At 38.1% G+C, this 19,121-nt stretch overlaps 1 protein-coding gene across 1 annotated transcript in view; it reads right to left on the minus strand.

The window, feature by feature from the left end:
- Positions 1-525: 525 nt before the first annotated feature.
- Positions 526-19,121, minus strand: part of CNST (consortin, connexin sorting protein) — a 34,439-nt gene continuing 15,843 nt past the window's right edge. The window contains exons 6-10 of the mRNA XM_010289054.1: positions 16,768-16,789; positions 16,490-16,586; positions 9,902-10,779; positions 2,428-2,563; positions 526-731 (exon numbers count right to left, since the gene is read on the minus strand). Coding sequence (XP_010287356.1) covers positions 526-731; positions 2,428-2,563; positions 9,902-10,779; positions 16,490-16,586; positions 16,768-16,789 — 1,339 coding nt within the window. The remainder of the gene's footprint in view (positions 732-2,427; positions 2,564-9,901; positions 10,780-16,489; positions 16,587-16,767; positions 16,790-19,121) is intronic.

Below are 19,121 nucleotides of genomic sequence, written 5' to 3' on the forward strand. Positions count from 1 at the left end.
TCCCACTCCACCCAAATAATTACATGGCTCACCAGGAGAATTAAAACGGAAAAAAACAGTAAGACTCAGAAGAAAAATAATGTTTCCATAAAACACAGACTTATTGCATGAAAGCTGGAGGCAACACCTTTGCACAAACAGCTGTAAATTAAAGCTGTCTTTTCACTAAGCTTCCAGAGATTGCTTACACCATGTGTGGCAATAGGAGAGCATATAGAAGACAGTTAATTTTCTTCTTTCTTCTTCACTCGCTCAAGTTTTTGAAAAGCTACTTGCTTACTCTTAAAAGGATGAAGAGAATAACTTTTTATTCTCCCATGCTACAATGCTACAGCTTAAGATGTGAACGTTTTGCCACCTGATTGCTAAAGTAGAATTTTCTTGATTTCTAAGTAAAAGTGAAGTACATCATCAAATACACATCACCTGCAGGTGGCAAGTGTTAGAGACTTGAAATCACTATTTTTTCTACCCTCTCCAGTAACCACAGGTGAGTTCTCAGTGTGCTGATTCTGCTCATTTCAACTATGAGAAGGCGATCCAATGTTTAAGTTCTTCCATACGCTGCAATATCTGGGTATAATAGAAATCCATGTTGGCTGCAAAATCAGTACACACAGGGGATTCCATGTCACCAAAGGTACAGTACAATGCAGTTCCTCCGATGCTAAGGAAAACAGTTGCTATGCACAGCAGGATCAGCAAAATACAGGAGCCACCAGCTACTTCATCTGTAAATATAAGAGCAGAAAAGTGACATGAAAAAGGACGATATACAAAGCAATATGAATGCATCTGAGAAAGTCTGAGAGGGGTTTTTACCATGAACGAGTCAGGAGGTAAACACACTTAGTAATGCTCACAGTGTCAAAGTGACCGTAATACATACCAGCAATGGTATGTTTCTCTACCCAGTCTTTTCAGGAACCTAAATAATTATATAGCTTAATCTCTGCAACCTGTTTACCTGCCCTTGCTGATATCACTTGCGGAGTCATTCTGCCATGAAGCAAAATACACTTAACTATGAGAATGTCACACAACCAAAGCCTTCCTTCATAGAAATAGCTGAAACGAAACAAAAGCTTTGAAACTAAAACAAATGGAAACATTCTTGCTTCATTTGTACTGACACTGACTGTGCTACCATGAACCGTTTGTGCTTACTCTACATTTGGACTGTAAGGACCGAGTCAAAACCTTCAGGGTAGGCTACTGTGAAGGTTGTTGTACATGTCAGTTATTCTGTGGTAACTCTTTGCATGATTGTTTATTCCAGAGTAAGAGCAATAAAGAGGTTGCAGAGGTGCTGCTACATCCTCACAACCTCACTTGTCCTTGGTAACTTGTATGCATGAACAACATCTGCACCTGCTGTCAGACTGAAGGGGCTCTAAGAAAATTTCTGACCTCCCTTCACTCTGTATTGGGAAGAAGAAACAGGGGAAAAGAAAAAAAAAAAGAAGAAACATTCAAGCACTTCTTTGTGTGTTTGAAATCAGACTTAAAATAATAATAAACAACTTTCCTTTTGAGTCACTAAATCCCTGGGAAAAAAATCACAGAAGAAATTCTAATTGAAATTTTATTTAAAACATAAATTGTTTTAAAATTGTTTTAAAATTTCAAGAAAAAGATGGGATTAGCTCCCTTTTGGGGAGTGAATGGATTTTCTTTTCAGTGTAAGATACGCTTAATACACTTCTAAGCACTAAAGACTTCCATTAATACCATTTACTGGCTGGCACACACGGTAGATATACAAAGTACTGTCATTAGTAACCAAAGCATTTTTAACATCTCTTTAGTTTGAATAATAGAGATCTTAAACTCCAAGAAAAGCATAAGAAAATAATATATTGTATTTCTTATGAGGCTATTTAGCCTATCAAAAAAGCAGTAGGCTGTTTAGCCAAATTTAATGACAGCTAGCAAATACTGTTGTATTTGCTTAATGTTTAATTATAAAGCAACGTCAAAATCTGACACCCTCCAATCCCACAGTCTACTAGAAAGGTTTGGAAAACTACCTATGGACAAAGCACAACAGACTTGTTTCTTTTGCATCGCTCTTCACCTGCATGGAGTAGACTTAGGGAGAAAGCCTACACGTCCCACCTCTAAGCTCTACACATTAATGAAAGGACATCCATCAGATGTCACTTGCAAATCGTTCAGCTAGAGGAAAAACCCCGTGGCTTCAGTCTCAACCAAGCTTTAAAACAGAAGTGTACTTACTGTATACTTCTGTAGCCTTGTTACCTAAACCTGGTATAGAATAATCTTTGATCCATCACCTTCACTTATTACTTGATTAAAAGCCAAAACAGTATGCACAATGAACGCCCACTTCTCTCTTGTGAACAAAAAGATCAACAACATTTGTACCCAAAGAGTGCAACCCATGAATTAACAGCTAGAAATTACCTTGATCCAATGTGTCTTCCATTTCTTGGAATCGCACTCTTCTTTTTGTTTGCTTTTGCTGGACTTGAGCAATTGTTTTTCCTTCCCTGTCATCTCTCTTCTTTAGTATAGACACCAATCCTTCCGCTGGGGCAATCTATCAGGAAAGACAGTGAATGGCACCAGAGATGTCAGAAATCCAAGCATAAGATCTATTTAACAATGACTTTAAGGAGGAAATGAGCTAAAAAAACGGTTTCCACTCTACTTTTCTTAAACATAGCAGCACTTGTGAAATCTCCTTCTTGAATATGTCCATTCTTTAACATGCAAGACAGCTCCAGTATCATTCTGCTGTCTGCTGACACTACCTGCCCTTAATTGCTATCAAAGTTAAATACACATACATTTACTGTTTGGCTCATAGTTTGTATTCACTGCAACAGTTTCTTTGTAAGCTCACATTATTAAGTCACATGAGTTGAGGCAATGGTGAGGAGGGTTCGCATCAAAAACACTATCATCAGAAGGCAATAAGAAGTCAATGACACGCTGTTACTGCCTCTCCAAAAGACAGAATCCTGCAGAGACTGTCAAATACTAATGAGAGAGAAATTTTCCAGCATTGCAACTGGTTCCCCAGGGTGGACAAGCAGCTACAAGTTGGGGCCACAAAACCAAAAAGAGGTAACACCAGGAAAAAAGAAAGTTTCAATGCTCTGGCTAGATTCCAGTTCCACATTGTAATAAGCTCTCTGGATACAGAGACAGTTCAAAAATTCTTCCGTACAGGCTGGTCATCACCCAAACAGCTTGTCAAACAGCAATACAGTCAACAAGTCAAGAAACTGTAACTTCTCTTTCCTTTGCTACAGCATTAGGCTTATGTCCTGGTTTTGGCTGGGATAGCGTTGATTTTCTTTCTAATAGCCGTTATAGTGCTGTGGCTTGGATTTAGTATGAGAACAATGTTGATAACACACTGGTGTTGGCAGCTGGTGCTAAGTAGCCGCAGTGCTGATACTCAGGGATTTCCAGCTGCCCGGGCTCTGCCCGCGGGGAGGCGCAGGGGGCGCTGGGAGGGGGCGGGGCCCCAGCTGCCCCAGCCTGGCCAGAGGGACATTCCCGGCCACAGAACGCCCCGGCCCGTGGAGGAGCTGGGGCTGGGCGGGGCGCATTGTGCATCACTTGGGTTTGTATAGTCTATTATTATTATTATTTCCTATTTCTTTGCTGTCCTATTAAACTCTTTTTTATCTCAGCCTGTAAGGTTGGTTTTTTTTCCTGATTCTGTCTCCCACTACCTGGGGAGGGAGGGGGCGAGTAGGCAGCTGCGTGATGCTTAGTTGCTGGCTGGGACTAAACCACGACAGCTTAGCTGCAAGAGTATACACTAAGCCATACTAGGATGTTACACCAGCCGGAGCAGTCTGTAATTTTCTAGCTATTAGAGAAATTAAAGTTGGAGAAGTATCACGAGTAAAATGTTTTCCTAAGCAAGCAGTTCCTGGTGTGCTAGAAATAAACAGAAATTAAAATAGGAAGCATATTTAGACATGACCTTTTTTATCTTGAGATCATCTTTACCTGGAGAAAAGTCTTAAGTCATCTCTTCATAAATCTGATTAGCACTTTTTAAAACTTACTGTGTAGGTCAGCAAAAACATTTGTTAAATTGAAAAGTAATCTGTATAGATTTGTGCTACAGATAAGAAAACATACCACATTCACAACTGAGTTTGCAGTTCATCTATGTGGGAGATGACCCCCAAATGCCTATAATTTTCACAAAAGTTCAAAATGGAGAAAAAGCAACTTCCCAGATAACACTGTAGTTGCAGACAACTGACTGTTTAACTCCCCCCCCCATAATCTAATCAAGTTAGAAGACCATACATAAAAACTCGTTTGTGCTGCAATTAGAAGAGCTGCAGAAAAACAGAAAACAAGTGACTTCGTAACTTACGTCCCTATGCTTGCTTCATGCTACAAGCTTATATAATGCATCAAAGCGTGCTGTAATCCAAGAGAGAGTGCACTGAACATGGCGAAATGTATAGCACAATCCAATAGGCACTGTACCAACTATGGCATTTGCAACATTTGAACATTGGTAAATGCGGCAATTTGCAGATCCCTAGTCTGGCAGTATTTTATAGCCCTCAACTAGACAAATAATGTTCTCCTGAGCAACTCACAGAATTGGTTACTGTGGGTATATGCCTACAGGCTAACAATTTTTCCCAAAATCACAACTGAAAGGATAAAACTGATCTCTGCCACACTTCCCCTTTTGATATTCACTTTCCCTTTTGATTATCTGCTCAAGAGCTTGAATGGATTATTTAATGCAACAATGCAATGAAATACTTACAAAGTAGTGAAACTGTGGAGGTGGTGGAAAGAAATTGCTTAAGCCAACATATGGAGGACCACTATTTGGCACAAATGAAGCCAAAATAATAGCCCGCAAGTGTCTCATCACAACAGACAAGCGCACTGGGATGAAGCTTCTACTGGTAATATTGTTAGCCCTGCAGAACTGCCGTGAAAATTTATCAGGCCAGCCAGAAAATCAACACTTACGTCTCCTTGTTGTGACAATGAAGGAGGATTGTATAAGAGTGCGTTAATTTGACTTATTTTGGAGGAGGGAGATGAAATTTTGTCCTTTAAAAGAGTAGATTATTTTAAGCTTCTGTGTAACAGCATTGCTTTCATAAAGAGGATCAGTGCCTCCTCCTGCACCATCCACGCAGCAGGCTAGCTGTCGCCTGGCACGGTGTTCACAAGCAGCTTGGTGGGAATGTCACCCTGGGACGGCAGAGCGTTTGCATCAGCCTGCCCTAAGGTTAGTATGTGGTGGTCTGTTCTGCAAGCACTCGTTTCAAACTGAGACACTTCATATTGTCTGTTGGCTCTTGGCAGTTTTGGAAAGACTGTCACAAGCCCTGTCTTCTCCAAGCTTAAAACCAGAGGGCTATCTTTGATGGGATTATGTGGAAATGTGTGCTTTGGTGATTACAGTTATGTAAAAGGCTTGAGAAGGAAAGTCTTGCTACAATGAGGTCCATTTACTTTCCCTGTCAGCCTACATGGCTGTTTCAGGTTTTACTTCTAAATGTATGGGAGCTACAATTCAATTCAATTCAATTCAATTCAATGCTACAATTCAATTAAAACAACTGTAAATGTATTTTCACTTACTCAGCTCCACTGGCCTTCACAAAATTTTTTCACTGGAGCTTTTATAATTAGTATACAGGAACTGAAAATGGCATACAGGTATGTAGTGGCATTTTGACCAACAGTCAAAAAGGAAAGCAGCAATGACTGTTGGTTAATTGAAACTCTCTTAAGTATTTTAGCTTTTCTCTTTACCACTGTTAATACAAAGTGATTCTGCTTCACAGAAAAGTTTTAAACTTTTTTGGATGAAGTTTAATATCCTGGCTGCAAATAAGAAAAAATAAGCTCTAATTAAACTACCTGTCTCTTCTCTGCTTAAAACAGCATTTGCTAATAAAGTATTTTAAAAAGTTCTTGCATTATGCATATTTTCACCAAATATGATGTGTATATATATTTATAAACATATTAGACAAAACTATGAAAATAAGGTCCTGCACTTCAAGCTCTTAGAGAAAACAGATTAAACATGACTATTGTAATAATTTTTAACATACGTAAGTAAATAAAAACCCCTGAACTGGAGGCACTGCAAACTGGAATCAGGGAAGAAAAGTTCATTTTATGAAGTATTTCGGTCTGAATGCAGAGAACTACTCAAGGAGAAGTTTTGTTTGCATATTATTCTGTGGGCTGTATTCCTTATTCAGTTACTTGGCAAAGGCCTATAGTTTTATTTCTAGCAATACCAGATTCCTTTAAAGCAGTAATCCATAACTGTACAACAAATTGACAAAAAACAAGACTGCCCTGGGTTAAGCTATAAGCAGCAGAAAAACACCTTTGCTAATAAACTACATTAGATACATGAATAATGTATCTAATGACTTTGAAAAGGAGCTAACTTAGTAGACTCAATATTCATACCACAGCATCAGACTAATAATTTTTGTGCTAATACATTTGCCATGCAAGTACTGGGGCTCCTTTATACAGCAACAAATAACTCAGATACCGTGAAAGCATTTCATACAGAAGCATAATTCTTGCAAACTCAAAACTACAGGACCAAAGCCATACAAGAGAACAGGAGATCTCAACAAGGCATTGTCTCCAGACCTAGTACAGCTAGGTGGAGACTTCATTTCTGCAATCAAATCAGCTGCTAGTCAGTACATACTCAGTATTTCTTAAAAGTCTTGGTGTGCAAACAGTGCCAACCAAAAGCTACCACCTTATGTTGCAGTAGAAAGTATCACTACCTTTGCTTTCCGAAAGAAATGTGAAACGGTAATTTTCAAATAAAGAAACTCGTTTCTCCAATCATCACTCGGATAAAAAGCTTATGTTATAAACTTGTATTTCATATGGCAAAATGCAACTCACATTATTGAGGTTACAGTTTGACTGCTGGTGTGTCATTTCATTCTCTCAGAAATGACAGCAAGAAGATCTAAGAAGAGGTTATACACTTCTGCTATCTGTTGCTGCCAACTGCTGACAGTGCTTCAAAGCTATCTGAATCTAGTTTCTATAAAATGACAGTGATTTTCCATCATTTACATGTTGGCATGCATGGTTTGTACTACTGAAGAAATAGCCAGTATAAGGGATTGTACAATATGTAAAGCACTATTTTAGTTTTGCAATTATTTAAAGCCAGAGTCAGAATTTACTGGCTTTTTAGTTTTGTAATTAGTTATTGAAAATAGCAGACTAAAAGCAAGTCACATAAAGGATCTAAACCAGAAAACTACATGAGATGATTCTTTGATCTCAATAAGGGGTCAAACAGAACTTTCTAACTGTAAATACACACACAAGTACTTACCCTTTCCCATTTTCAATAACTTAATATTATACCTCCATTGAAGAATATTAATGAAATGTTGTCCTACCATACGATTTTTGTACCTAGGTTATTTCAAAATAATCTTTATTTCTGCCTTCCATTCTAATTTATTTGTGGCAATTTTGTAAATACTCAATGAGAAGTTTTATGACAGTCAATTTTATTTATGTTTTGTTTTTTTTTTTTTTACTGTCACACTGGTACATTTAATGTAATTAATTTAATTTCATTCATGTGGCTACCAATGCATTTTCTAGGTATTTCTTTCACAACTACTGAAAATATTGTCATCTTATTAGATGGCCACAGCCTGAACAATACAGCTTGAAAGGCTTCAGGAGGACAAGAAAAGAAGAAGTGTTATGGCTGGGTGCAAAGATCAGTCTGCTTGTTAAAACATCAGTGGAATCTTATTTTAGCACTAAAACAAAACCAGTGAAAGCAAGTTTAACAGTGCTGCTTTCTCAGGGGTGCCAAACTCTCAATTCCTGGTGTCTTCCAGGGAAGCTGTGTAGAAGAACCACTTCTGAAAAGCAACCCCTAAGGTAATGACAGGTGGTAAGATTAACCAGAAAAACAAAATATGAGTGTATAATTAAACAATACAAGCTACTGTTGCTGTCCTTAACTCACCCTGCTTGCATGCAGAAATTTCAGGTATTGCAAAACAGGCTCAGATGCTGCATATTACAAATTTTAATCAGTATTGAGATGAATCCTTCTTCTCTTCTCCCTGATTTAAACCCCTGATCTCACACACAACTCAGGCTTCTTGCTAAGCATGATTCAAAAAGAGTCCCACCAGTGCCAGCCAACATTATGCCTTATATGGCCAGAAAAAGTACTACAGAAAGACTCAAGGTATTTTTTCCTCTCCAGAGACTCAACTCTGCCATCTGAGTACTGTCAGTCCTAGCATCGGCATAGCAAACTAGAAATGAAACTAGCTTCCCTGTAAAGCATCATCATCGGTCACTGTGCCAATCAATACAAGCATAATTTTTCTAACAATATCAATATGCTGCTTCCTATCCCATCCTCTAAAATGCAAATGGCACAAGCATAGCAATTTAAAATAGTTGCTGTAGGATCAATTTAGGATTTTTCTACATAAACAGAACAGTTCTCTCCTGTAGCTTAAAATGCTGAACTTTCAGTGGGCTCAAAAGAAGTCTAATCCTTAGGGATGATAATTAAATTACTCTTCTGTTATACATGTATATTGGCTTAGCACAGACTGTCAACAAAATGCTTTTTTTCAAACCATCCTCTAAGTGAACACAAGCCAATGGATTTATTGCAAAACTTTGATTCATGTTTGAACATGTATGTGGGTTTCCACATCTGCATGTGGACAAGAGCCTGTGTACAGCTTTGGGGACATGGCCCACAGTCCTGGTATGTGATATGCTTCCTGACATCCCACAGAAAGAAAAGGCGTTTTAGGGACAAGTCAGGATGAAAGATCTTGGAAAGGAGATCAGAAGCTGTTTAGGTGGGGAGAAAAAAAAAAAAAAAGCTCTCTTTTCCAGCTCTAGAGATTTTGCCAAACATGTAATAACATCAGCATGGATCCTCAGTATTTAGTTCCCTGCCTGGCTGCTGTCCCTGAGTGATAATGGGGGTTCTTGGTCTCTGTGCATAGCTTCTGATCTATAGAGAAGTACTGTGACTTTATTGCCAAGGCATGGTATATTGTTAAATGCATTAAAAATAGAGATTAACAAGAAGATACCTTTTTACAAGTCTTCCCTCTCTACATCTGGAATCACATCATTTCACAGTAATCTCATTTTTGCATTTAAAGAAAAAGCTTTTAAGGTCCTGTGGTTGCAAATGCACCAAAACCAGAAGATAAATGAAGCAAAGATGTCATCATATGCTCTCCAAAAAAGTCCCAAAGCAATAAATCTTCTACATTTGCAGAAGAGCAATATAGCTTACGAAACACTCATCCTTGTTGTGGCCTATCAGCAGTGCTTCAGAAAGATGGGTTCAGGTTTAGAAGTTCTTTCTTAGTTTTGGCTGAACAACATAACTGCCTAAACTTGGCAAAATTAGAAGCCCATACATTCATATACAGAGTTTATTACATATGTAGTTCTCACCTATATGGAATAGGCACAGAAAAGCGAATTTTATTCTACGAATAGAAATGAACCACATGTTACACTATTTGCATCATCTAGGTCTCTGTTGTGAAATTGTGATTTAACAGGAATTGTTAGCCCATCTCCTAACAGCCTCTGTCAGAATAAAAAAAAGCTGTTCACTATCATATCTAAAAATCAATCTAATTTTTAGAAACACAGAACACTGCCGGTCAAGGAGGTGGAAAATGGGCAAAAGAAACTTTTTTGGAATTACCTCAGAACAGTTAAATAAGTATAATTTCTTTTCAGATTAAAAAAAGTGATATATGAAGGACTATTTAGCACATTTTGAAGTTGGCAATATCTAGAATATTTTAATTGAGATAAACATGGAAGATTTTATAGGATTCATGGTATTTACCTCAGCAATCTCTATCCTTCTTGCAAGTTCATCAAGAGAAGAAAAGCTGTCATCTTGTGATAAAGCTTCCAGTGAGTTGTAAGATGCTCGTTCAGGTGAAATATCTGGAACAGTGTCAAAGTCCTCTTGGTTTGCTAAGTTTGCAAATGACTCTTCAGTGTCTATTATGTTACCATTTAAAAATCTGAGAAATAAATCTTCCTGTTCTTCATTATTTACCTTCTCCTCCTGTTCTGCTGTCCTCTTGATTTCCTTGCATACTCGTGAATGGGCAATACTCTCATGCTCAAACCCTTTATTACACCCAGAGCATACAGCTGATGCAGTTCTGTCCCATGAAGATTTTTCACCATCATTATCAGGCTGTTTCTGTTGCTCCTTTAAATCACTATTTCCAAGCTGGCCACTAGCAATTCCTGAAGCGCCAGCAGCATGTTTTGATCTAAGCAGATTTCTATCAGCTTGCACATCTTTATCAGTAGGAACCAAATCAGTAGGCATATAATCAGCATCTGTTAAAAGCAAAGCATCTACCATTGGCTCAAGAGGGAGTTTCACTCCAGGCTCCCCAGCTGTGCCTTCTATTTTGTCAGCATCCTCAGAGGACTGTCTTTCTCTCAGCTGCAAACTGTTATCTTTACTGGCATCCCCAGATGATAAACAGCCCGAAGAAGGCCTGCCCACTGTCCCTGTGGACTGGGTGTGTGGCTCCAATGTTGATTCAGCACTGCAGTGCTGCTCCTCCATGTGGTCCTTTCCTGAAGTTACCCAAAGGCTTGCTACCTCTGTCTGTCTCTCAGTTTTGTTTTCACCTGGAGAACTAGTGCTCAGCTGTTCACCACCTTTTTTCGGTCCAGCGCCAGGACAAGTTTCAGTACCTAAATGCAACAGGAAAAACAGTTCCAGTGTTTTTAAATGATTCAAAGCATCAGCTGGGGCGGGGGGGGGGTGGGGGGGGCGGGTGGGGGGGGGGGGGGGTGGGCGGGAACAGTATATTGTGATTTGATAATGTTGTAACCTAATGCTTTATTTCAAAATGCATTCCCATAAAGGGCAGGTATTTTATACTCCAGTCAGAATAAAAATTTTGCTCACAGTCTGAAAAGCTGACTCCTGATTCAGCGAAGTATTTACACACATTCTTGCAGGCAAAGCACGTGCTTTAGTGCCCTCCTGAAAAGAGTTACCCCCATACTTCAAGCACAATATGTATGTAAGTACCTTTCTGAGCAGCCACATTTCTTCTAAAGCATCTTTTATGTGAGTGCATCTCATGGAGGCCTGGAGTTCAGACAAATGCACTAAATTAAAGAAAACTTTATTTTGATGCTAGTGTATCTATCACACAGGGAGATATCCGCATTTCCATTAAAGAAGCTGAAATCACACTAATTTAATAAATTTTAAATTCAATTCTTTTAAATGGGTAAATAGCTCCTTTGGTTAATGCTAGATTAAATATCCAATTACAATATTTTACATAATGGATTGCATAAAAAGAGGTTGATTTTTGGATATGTAAGTTAGTTTACATATTAAAAATGCATTTGGATGCAGCTTATTTCTGTATTCATGTTTACAATGCAAATGAAGACTGATTTTTCTTATCTGAAATTTCAGAGAGAAACAAGGAGTATTCTACATAGCTTATGAATTTACCTATTATTGGCATGATCTACTGATGGAGTAAATAGTTAGCGCAAGATGTCAATAAAATTATTAGACATTAGCCATTATGAGAAACCCAAAGCTTATGAAGAGAGAAAGGGGGTGTTTAGAATTAGAATACCAAAGCAAGTTAGCTGACAGACACTATCTTTTATTCCATACTGTAATAAAAACTAAGTTAAGACTACATTATAGTAGGAATACTCTTACAATAATAGTAATAACCTCAAACAACAAATTAATACCTCTAGAAAACACTCATTTGCATTTTTTTGTCATAGCAAAAAGGTCTTATGAATAGATTACCAAAGAGATCAAACAACGCCCTCATTAACTGTATACATTCTCACAGAATGGCTGAAGATGTCTATGCCAATCTTACCCTTCCTCACCTGTTAAAACCTCACTTAAGATCTGAGCAATTTCCTGAACCTGTTACATGAAAGAGGGTCACATTTGTTAGTCTTTAAAGAAATGTTTCCATTAATTCATTATATTGAACAATTTTACTAAATTCTAAACTATCTCCATATTAAAGCATAATGAAATACAACGCAGCATAGAAAAGACAGGCTTGGAAATTGAAAAAGAGACTAACCAACCATCTCAAAATGCAGAAAAAAAATCAGAACAACATTAACAGATAGAAAGGGTACAGGGAACCTAACTTCTGTAAATCACTGAAAGAAGAAATGGGTATGAGACAGGGACTTTTTGAAAATTAGACACAGATGAGTAGATAGCTCAAGGGATTTGTAACAGGATACTGAGCCCTTCACATACAGGTCATGAGTTCAAACACAGTCTGGATTATCGGTACAAAATTTTGTTACCATCTGTCAATTTTTCCTAGTGGGTACATCCACATTACAACAGGCATCTTTGCTGGCAGCCCCAACTGCAACAAAGAGTACATGAAACTGGAAAGTAAGTCAAATTCTTTACCATGAAAGGTGGCCCTTGAGCTCAGGGCTCTGTTCCTGAGAAAGTAATAAATGATCCTAGTATTGTTATCTAACTACAGATGTACAGGAACTGAGATGTAATGGTCATTGTTACATTCCACATAAAATTTACAGCAGCTTTCAATATTTTCTTTACACCTACTTCAAAACATCTGCTTTAGACAACCCATGCCCACTATAGACTCAAGGCAAACTAAGACAAATACTTGAACATGTAATTAGAAAAGATGCTTTTTCCGACTAAATTAAATACAGACATATCCACCAACACAGCAGTAATTTTTATCTGACTGTCAGAGACATAACAAAGTGTCTACTGAAAATTTTCTAGCAACAAAAGCACTTATGGTAATTTAAGAAATGTTTTTTTCCCCAGAGTTACTTCAAACTTGACACTTGCTTTGCTCATCACAGAAACCTGTAGCCATCACTTTTTTTTTATCCAAGTGGATGTTAATCCAAGACAGACTAGCAGAGAAGAGTACTGACCTACAGCATTCTACCAGTGGAGAATTCACACTTCTCCATCTTTGTCCCTCTTCCCTTTTAAAAATAAATCCCACATGACCTAAAAGAAAACAGGGTATGAGCAGTTTCTCCCCACCTTGGAAACAGGTCTATATGTGCAAACTTATGCTAAAGGTTTTATTAAATTCATCATTTCATTAGAAAAGCCTTCATGAAACCCATGAATTTGATTATCTTTCATTAACACTGTCTATTAAGGCTTTCAGTCAGAAACTGAACAAATTAACGGATATAGGATATATCAAATCTCATCTTTCAATATACACACATAGCTTTAAGAGCCCAGTTCTCTCTGTTGGCAGGCTTAAAGAGAAAATCTACCAGAAAGGAAAATGTAACAGAACACACTATTCACAACCATTGCTCAGAACGGCAGAAAACTAATTCAGTGACTCTCGCAAGAATCTTGACTAGCCAACTTCTTACAAAGCTGTTTCTTGGTCACTGTATCCCCAGAAGAGAGGAATCATGAATTCTTAGGATCAACTGCCTACAGAGGCTCAAACTATAATCCCGAATGCCTGCCATAAGTCAATGGAGTAATTTTTCCTTTAAGTTAGTAATGAAGTGTGATTTTACTTTGAAGATGCTACCATAGTATAGTGCGATAATCTCTACCATGTAATATAGCGCTCTCTATATAAGCTAATACTTATTGATAATTGCTAGATAAATTCTGATTTTGGGCATATGAATTCACATGAAGGACAGTCCTCAAACCACTTGAGAATTTCATTTTCCTGTCTTACTGTAAGTCAGACTTCTACTACCAGCAGCTAAGTGAGTTAAGTAGTTCTCCCTGCAGATTGGCAGATACATTTCTAAGAGAAGTAGTAATCTACACATTTACTTCTCATTTTTCATGATGTAGAGGAAAAAAAACCACACAAAAAGCAGAAGACAAGCATGCTAAGTTTTCAATGAGAAGGCCCATGCATTTAGGCTAATGCTGAACAGGTTAGTTTAAATATTAGGAACTGTATGGTTATTATAGTATAGGATCCTGCTGAGGTTCAGGCAAAATCCAAGAGTCAGCCCCAAATGGCCATATTGCTTCTAGTCCTGAGCTGGATCACTCAGCCACAGCTCAAATATTTTTTGTGCAGCACTGAGTGGCATATACAAATTCAGAGTTATGGATCATCTTTGTCCAATTTCTGTGTTAGTTCATACCGATGCCTTCCCTTACTCAAAACCTTTTAACTGCAACAAAAACATTCAGCCCCATGCTGCTGACACATTGACTCAGTAAGAGGCAGCAGTAGCTAACTGACACACGCACCACCAGAGATAAAAAGACCTGTCACGGTGAGAAGTCAGTGCTTTCTCAAGAATGTGCTAATCTTGTGAAAAGCATCTTTTGCAAATCTTAAGTATTTAAACTTGAGTTAGGCTTGAAATAGTCATATCTTCCTATTGAAAAAGTATTTAGCACTGCTGGAAAATTCTCAGCAGACCAAATTTCACAGAATCACAAAGGTTGGAAAGGACCTTCAAGATCATCAAGTCCAACCATTAATCCAGCGCCATCATGTCCCCTAAACCATGTCCTGAAGCGCCACATCCACATGTTTTTTGAACACTTCCAGAGATGGTGACTCCACCACCTCCCTGGGCAGCCTGTTCCAATGCTTGACAACCCTTTCGGTCAAGAAAGTTTTCCTAATATCCAATCTAAACCTCCCCTGGTGCAACTTGAGGCCATTGCCTCTCGTCCTATCACTAGTTACTTGGGAGAAGAGACCAACACCCACATCGCCACAACCCCCTTTCAGGTATTTGTAGGGAGTGATAAAATCTCCCCTCAGCCTCCCCTTCTCCAGACTGAACAAGCCCAGTTCCCTCAGCCACTCCTCATAAGACTTGTGCTCCAGACTCCTCACCAGCTTTGTTGCTCTTCTCTGGATACGCTCCAGCACCTCAGCATCCTTCTTGTAGTGAGGGGCCCAAAACTGAACACAGCATTCAAGGTGTGGCCTCACCAGTGCCGAGTACAGGGGCACGATCACTTCCCTTTCTTTTGGATAATACAGCTTTATTCATTTACAAGCATTTCACAGCAGCCCAAAGATTTTGATGACATTTTGAGAAGAATTACATTAAGAGAAAGGCATGAAAAAATCCATTCACACCAACAATTACTTCCACTTCAAATTTAGTATGTCTAGATGTTGTACTACAGTATTTTAACATAGACACAAAATGCTCAATTCAGAAGTTTCAAATGTTCAGAAATTCTGCTCTCCAGAAAGCTCTTGGTCCCACTTGGAATAAAAACAATGGAAAAACTGTAAGTGCCTAATTTCTTTCCATAGGAATTTCCAACCATCCAAAAATAAAAAGCATTGGGTTCTTTTGATCTGCTTTCTGAGTTGTAGAACATGTTTGTTTCATGTTTTCAATGTTTTGTGTTTAGTTAGGTTACAAGAACAAAGACAGGGAAAAGGCAGTACAGGGGTCATGGTAAAAGAGGATAAAGATGAGGAGGATCCACATTTGTAGAGAACTGTGACTTGGTATCTTCTTTAATTCCTGATTCTCCTCAATATCCTCCTGGCTGATACATACTTGTAGGATAGCTCAGGTTGAAAGACACCTCCTGAGGTCACTTAGGCCAGCCCTCATGTTGTGAGAAATTCTAGCTGCTTTTGAGGAGAGGTACTCAGTTTAGGCCAATTTTGGCAACTGGAACGTGGCAAAAAAAGAAACTTTTGCTCAAAGGGAGGAGAGATAAAGTACAGCCTGGTAGTCTACCAATACTCTTTCCCCTTGTCACCATTTTAACAATTCATTAATTTGTAAATGTTTCATAAGAACTCAATGATTCTAACAAATTACTCAAAACAGCCACTGTCCCAAGGCAGGAGAAGGAAAATGAAGCTGACATAAAAGTGTGTACTGAAAAAAATTAACTCAAGTATGTTTTTCTCTCTAAGACACCCCAGAAGCTTCCTAATTGTCTGTGCTGTTACAGCAGCTGTGTCTCAAAATCAGTATATTGCATGTAATTTAAGATAGTTACTAATACTGTTATCTATACCCAATTGCCACAGCTGAGAATATATGTCCATCAGATTGTTTACCTTGTATTTTATACATATAAATTATGTATCTTATCTCCAGTTTTACACAATTTTGTAGCTTATGTAGGCTGCTGTAAATGCATACACATTTAAAAGACTTTTTTTGATGGAGGCTAGAATTACTTTAATTACAATTCTGAACATCAATGACTAATTAAAATTGCATAGTACATCCATTGTGCAGTTGTGAAAAAAATTAAAATTTGCACAAATGGCTGAATCTGTAGGAATCCAACAAATGTTGTAGCTTCAAATGAAATAGCTTCATAGTATTTATAAGAATATGTCATTACAGTATAATATTTAAAACAAACATATGCCCATGTACATACACACACACATACCTGATTTAAAAGCAGCAGCTGCTCTTTCCTTTAAATTTTTTGATTCCATTAACTGAAGCAAACAACCGCTTTCCCATGTATTTTCTGCAGCTACTAGCTGTAAAATACAATATTATTTCCTGTAATTTTTGAAATTAAACAGGAACACTCTGGCTTTTTGAGACTTCCAAACTTCAAACAGTTTTTATACTAAACTGGAAGTGTTATATACAATAATATTAAAAATATATTTATTAGCAATCTTTGACAAAGCAGAATTCAATTAAACAGCTACTTACCTTATTTTTGGATGCCTGTGGCCTGCAGCAATGAAGAAAAAAAGAATAAATGAAACAACTCAGTAGCAACACTCTTCATAACAAATGTCATTGAAATCTTATAAGCCTTTGCTCTACTCTAATATTAGCACAGAACTTTTCTTACATTGAAACAGTGTCAGCACGCTAGCGTGCTTTCAAGCACAGATCTGTACCATATTTGAGTATCATCAGAAGACCTATTAGCCCAAACATTGCTCCACCTAATTGAGAAAGCAGTCAAAAGAAAATTTACTGTGACATATCAAGTGACCTAAATTCCTGTAAAACTTTATGCTCAGAAGGAACTCTACCAACTTTAAAAATCATGTAAGGACTCAGTATCTACTAATATTCAAAATACTGATAACTATAACAGAGACTGAGGAATGGAAAAAGCCCCACAAAACATATTGCCCTCTCCACAGATGGTTTACACTGGGACACGTTTTCTAGGTACTGTAAGATACGGCAGTTCCCACTGATTCCACTGGGATTTATAGGTGAGTCAGCACTGCTAACAGTCAGTGTGGACTTTGCATATAGAGATTCATGCACAATATGTTTTATTATGCACAATCTGTCTCACAGTCTTTCATACAGCAGTGAAGATAAAACGTTGAGCATTTTGTTTAAATCTACTGAAAAAAAAGCAGGAGACAGAAGAGGGAAAAGTACTGATGTTCATACTCTCTAAGAAAAACTTTCAAAGGCTGCACCGACTTTTCAGTTTTACCATTTAAACTTCAAATAAGGGACACACAAAACTATCTTTAAAGGACAAACATGTCCAGTATGTAGCCATAGACCTTGAGTATCAGAAAAAGTTACATTACTTTCAATTACAAGAGCAAAATGCTCACATTTTCCAGAACCTGCATGTTATTAAAAATTCCGTATAATTATAATTACAAGATAAATTGAGATTAAAGCTTAGGGAAAAAAAAAAAAAAGCAAATAGGCCTTTGCCTAGAGAGTTTGGAAGAGTAATAATATTAAACACAGAGAACTAATCATGGCACATGAACACAAGCCTTAATTTTACCAAGTTGCAGCATTTCTGAGAACCGGGAATGATGTTACATAACTGAAATTTTGTTTTTTGCAGTGAGGTTGCACAGAAGAATCAGAAGGAGAAAGCAGAGTTATTCTCAACGAGGTGACAGCAGAAGTGACAATAGGGAGGTGCTGCTAGTTGCAGCATATAAATCACAATAGACCTCTATCTTAATTTTTCTGTGGGCTTGCAAGGTCACGTGCAAGGAAATGTAGGCTGAGGAACCCTGCAGGCACTTGGAAAGCAGTCTCTCAGCAGCAGCAGGCTCTGGGTGTAAACATGATGCTATGGTGCTACAGCTGCCACCTCCTCCTTTGGAAATGCAGAAGTACGCTTTCCAGGGGCTCCCTCCCAAACTCATTCAGACTACAAATAAACAATCCCTGCCTGGGTTCTGGCAGTCAGCCTTCAAACTTCTGTACAGTCACCCAGAAAACAAAAAAAAGTGGAAGCCAAACCATACTCTCTATGAACAAGAGGAGCATTTTAGCTTTTGTTACATCCAGACCGACTAAACCAATACAAACATATTTGAAAAAGTTCTCTCCCCCCATCTGATTGAGACCATTTCTCCTCGTCACAGTTTGGTCTTTTCACAACCTTTGAGTGTGATTAGTTTCCTTATCATCATTGGCTGATCATTTTTCAGTGGCAGCTGGTATAGTTTTTTCTATCTGTCCCTTCAGCTCAATGTCTAGTAGGTAGGACATTCACCCATGAAATAGATGATCTTCTCCTTCCTGACGGGTACAATCCTGTATGTGTTACTACCCAGAAGAGCACCCTAGGCACTGCCTAAGAGTTTGTGATACTGATTCAGGAGGCTGATAAATCAGGTAAGGCAGGTGTGAACTAAGATTTCACAGCTTTTCAGAATACTGACACACTAGGGAACTACAGAATCACTGCTTCATAATGTTTATGCAACCTATATGAAATCAACAGAAGATAACAAGAATGACTTAAAGCATTAGGGAATTGTCCTAAAATGTGGAAAATTTGGGAATAAAATCCTACAGGGTAGGTGTGAGTGCTGGAGTCTGAGATGCTGAGCAATTGCAATTAAAAACGACGATTAAAACAATAGGTATTAGACACAAGCACCATATCACAGAATCATTAAGGTTGGAAAATACCTTTAAGATCATCAAGTCCAACCATCAACCCAATGCCACTATGCCCACTAAACCATGTCCCAAAGTGCCACATCTACATGTTTTTTGAACACTTCCAGTGATGGTGGCTCCACCACCTCCCTGGGCAGCCTGTTCCAATGCCT

The sequence above is a fragment of the Phaethon lepturus genome, unplaced genomic scaffold (assembly GCF_000687285.1).
Source record: "Phaethon lepturus isolate BGI_N335 unplaced genomic scaffold, ASM68728v1 scaffold16226, whole genome shotgun sequence".
NCBI classification, from domain to species: domain Eukaryota; kingdom Metazoa; phylum Chordata; class Aves; order Phaethontiformes; family Phaethontidae; genus Phaethon; species Phaethon lepturus.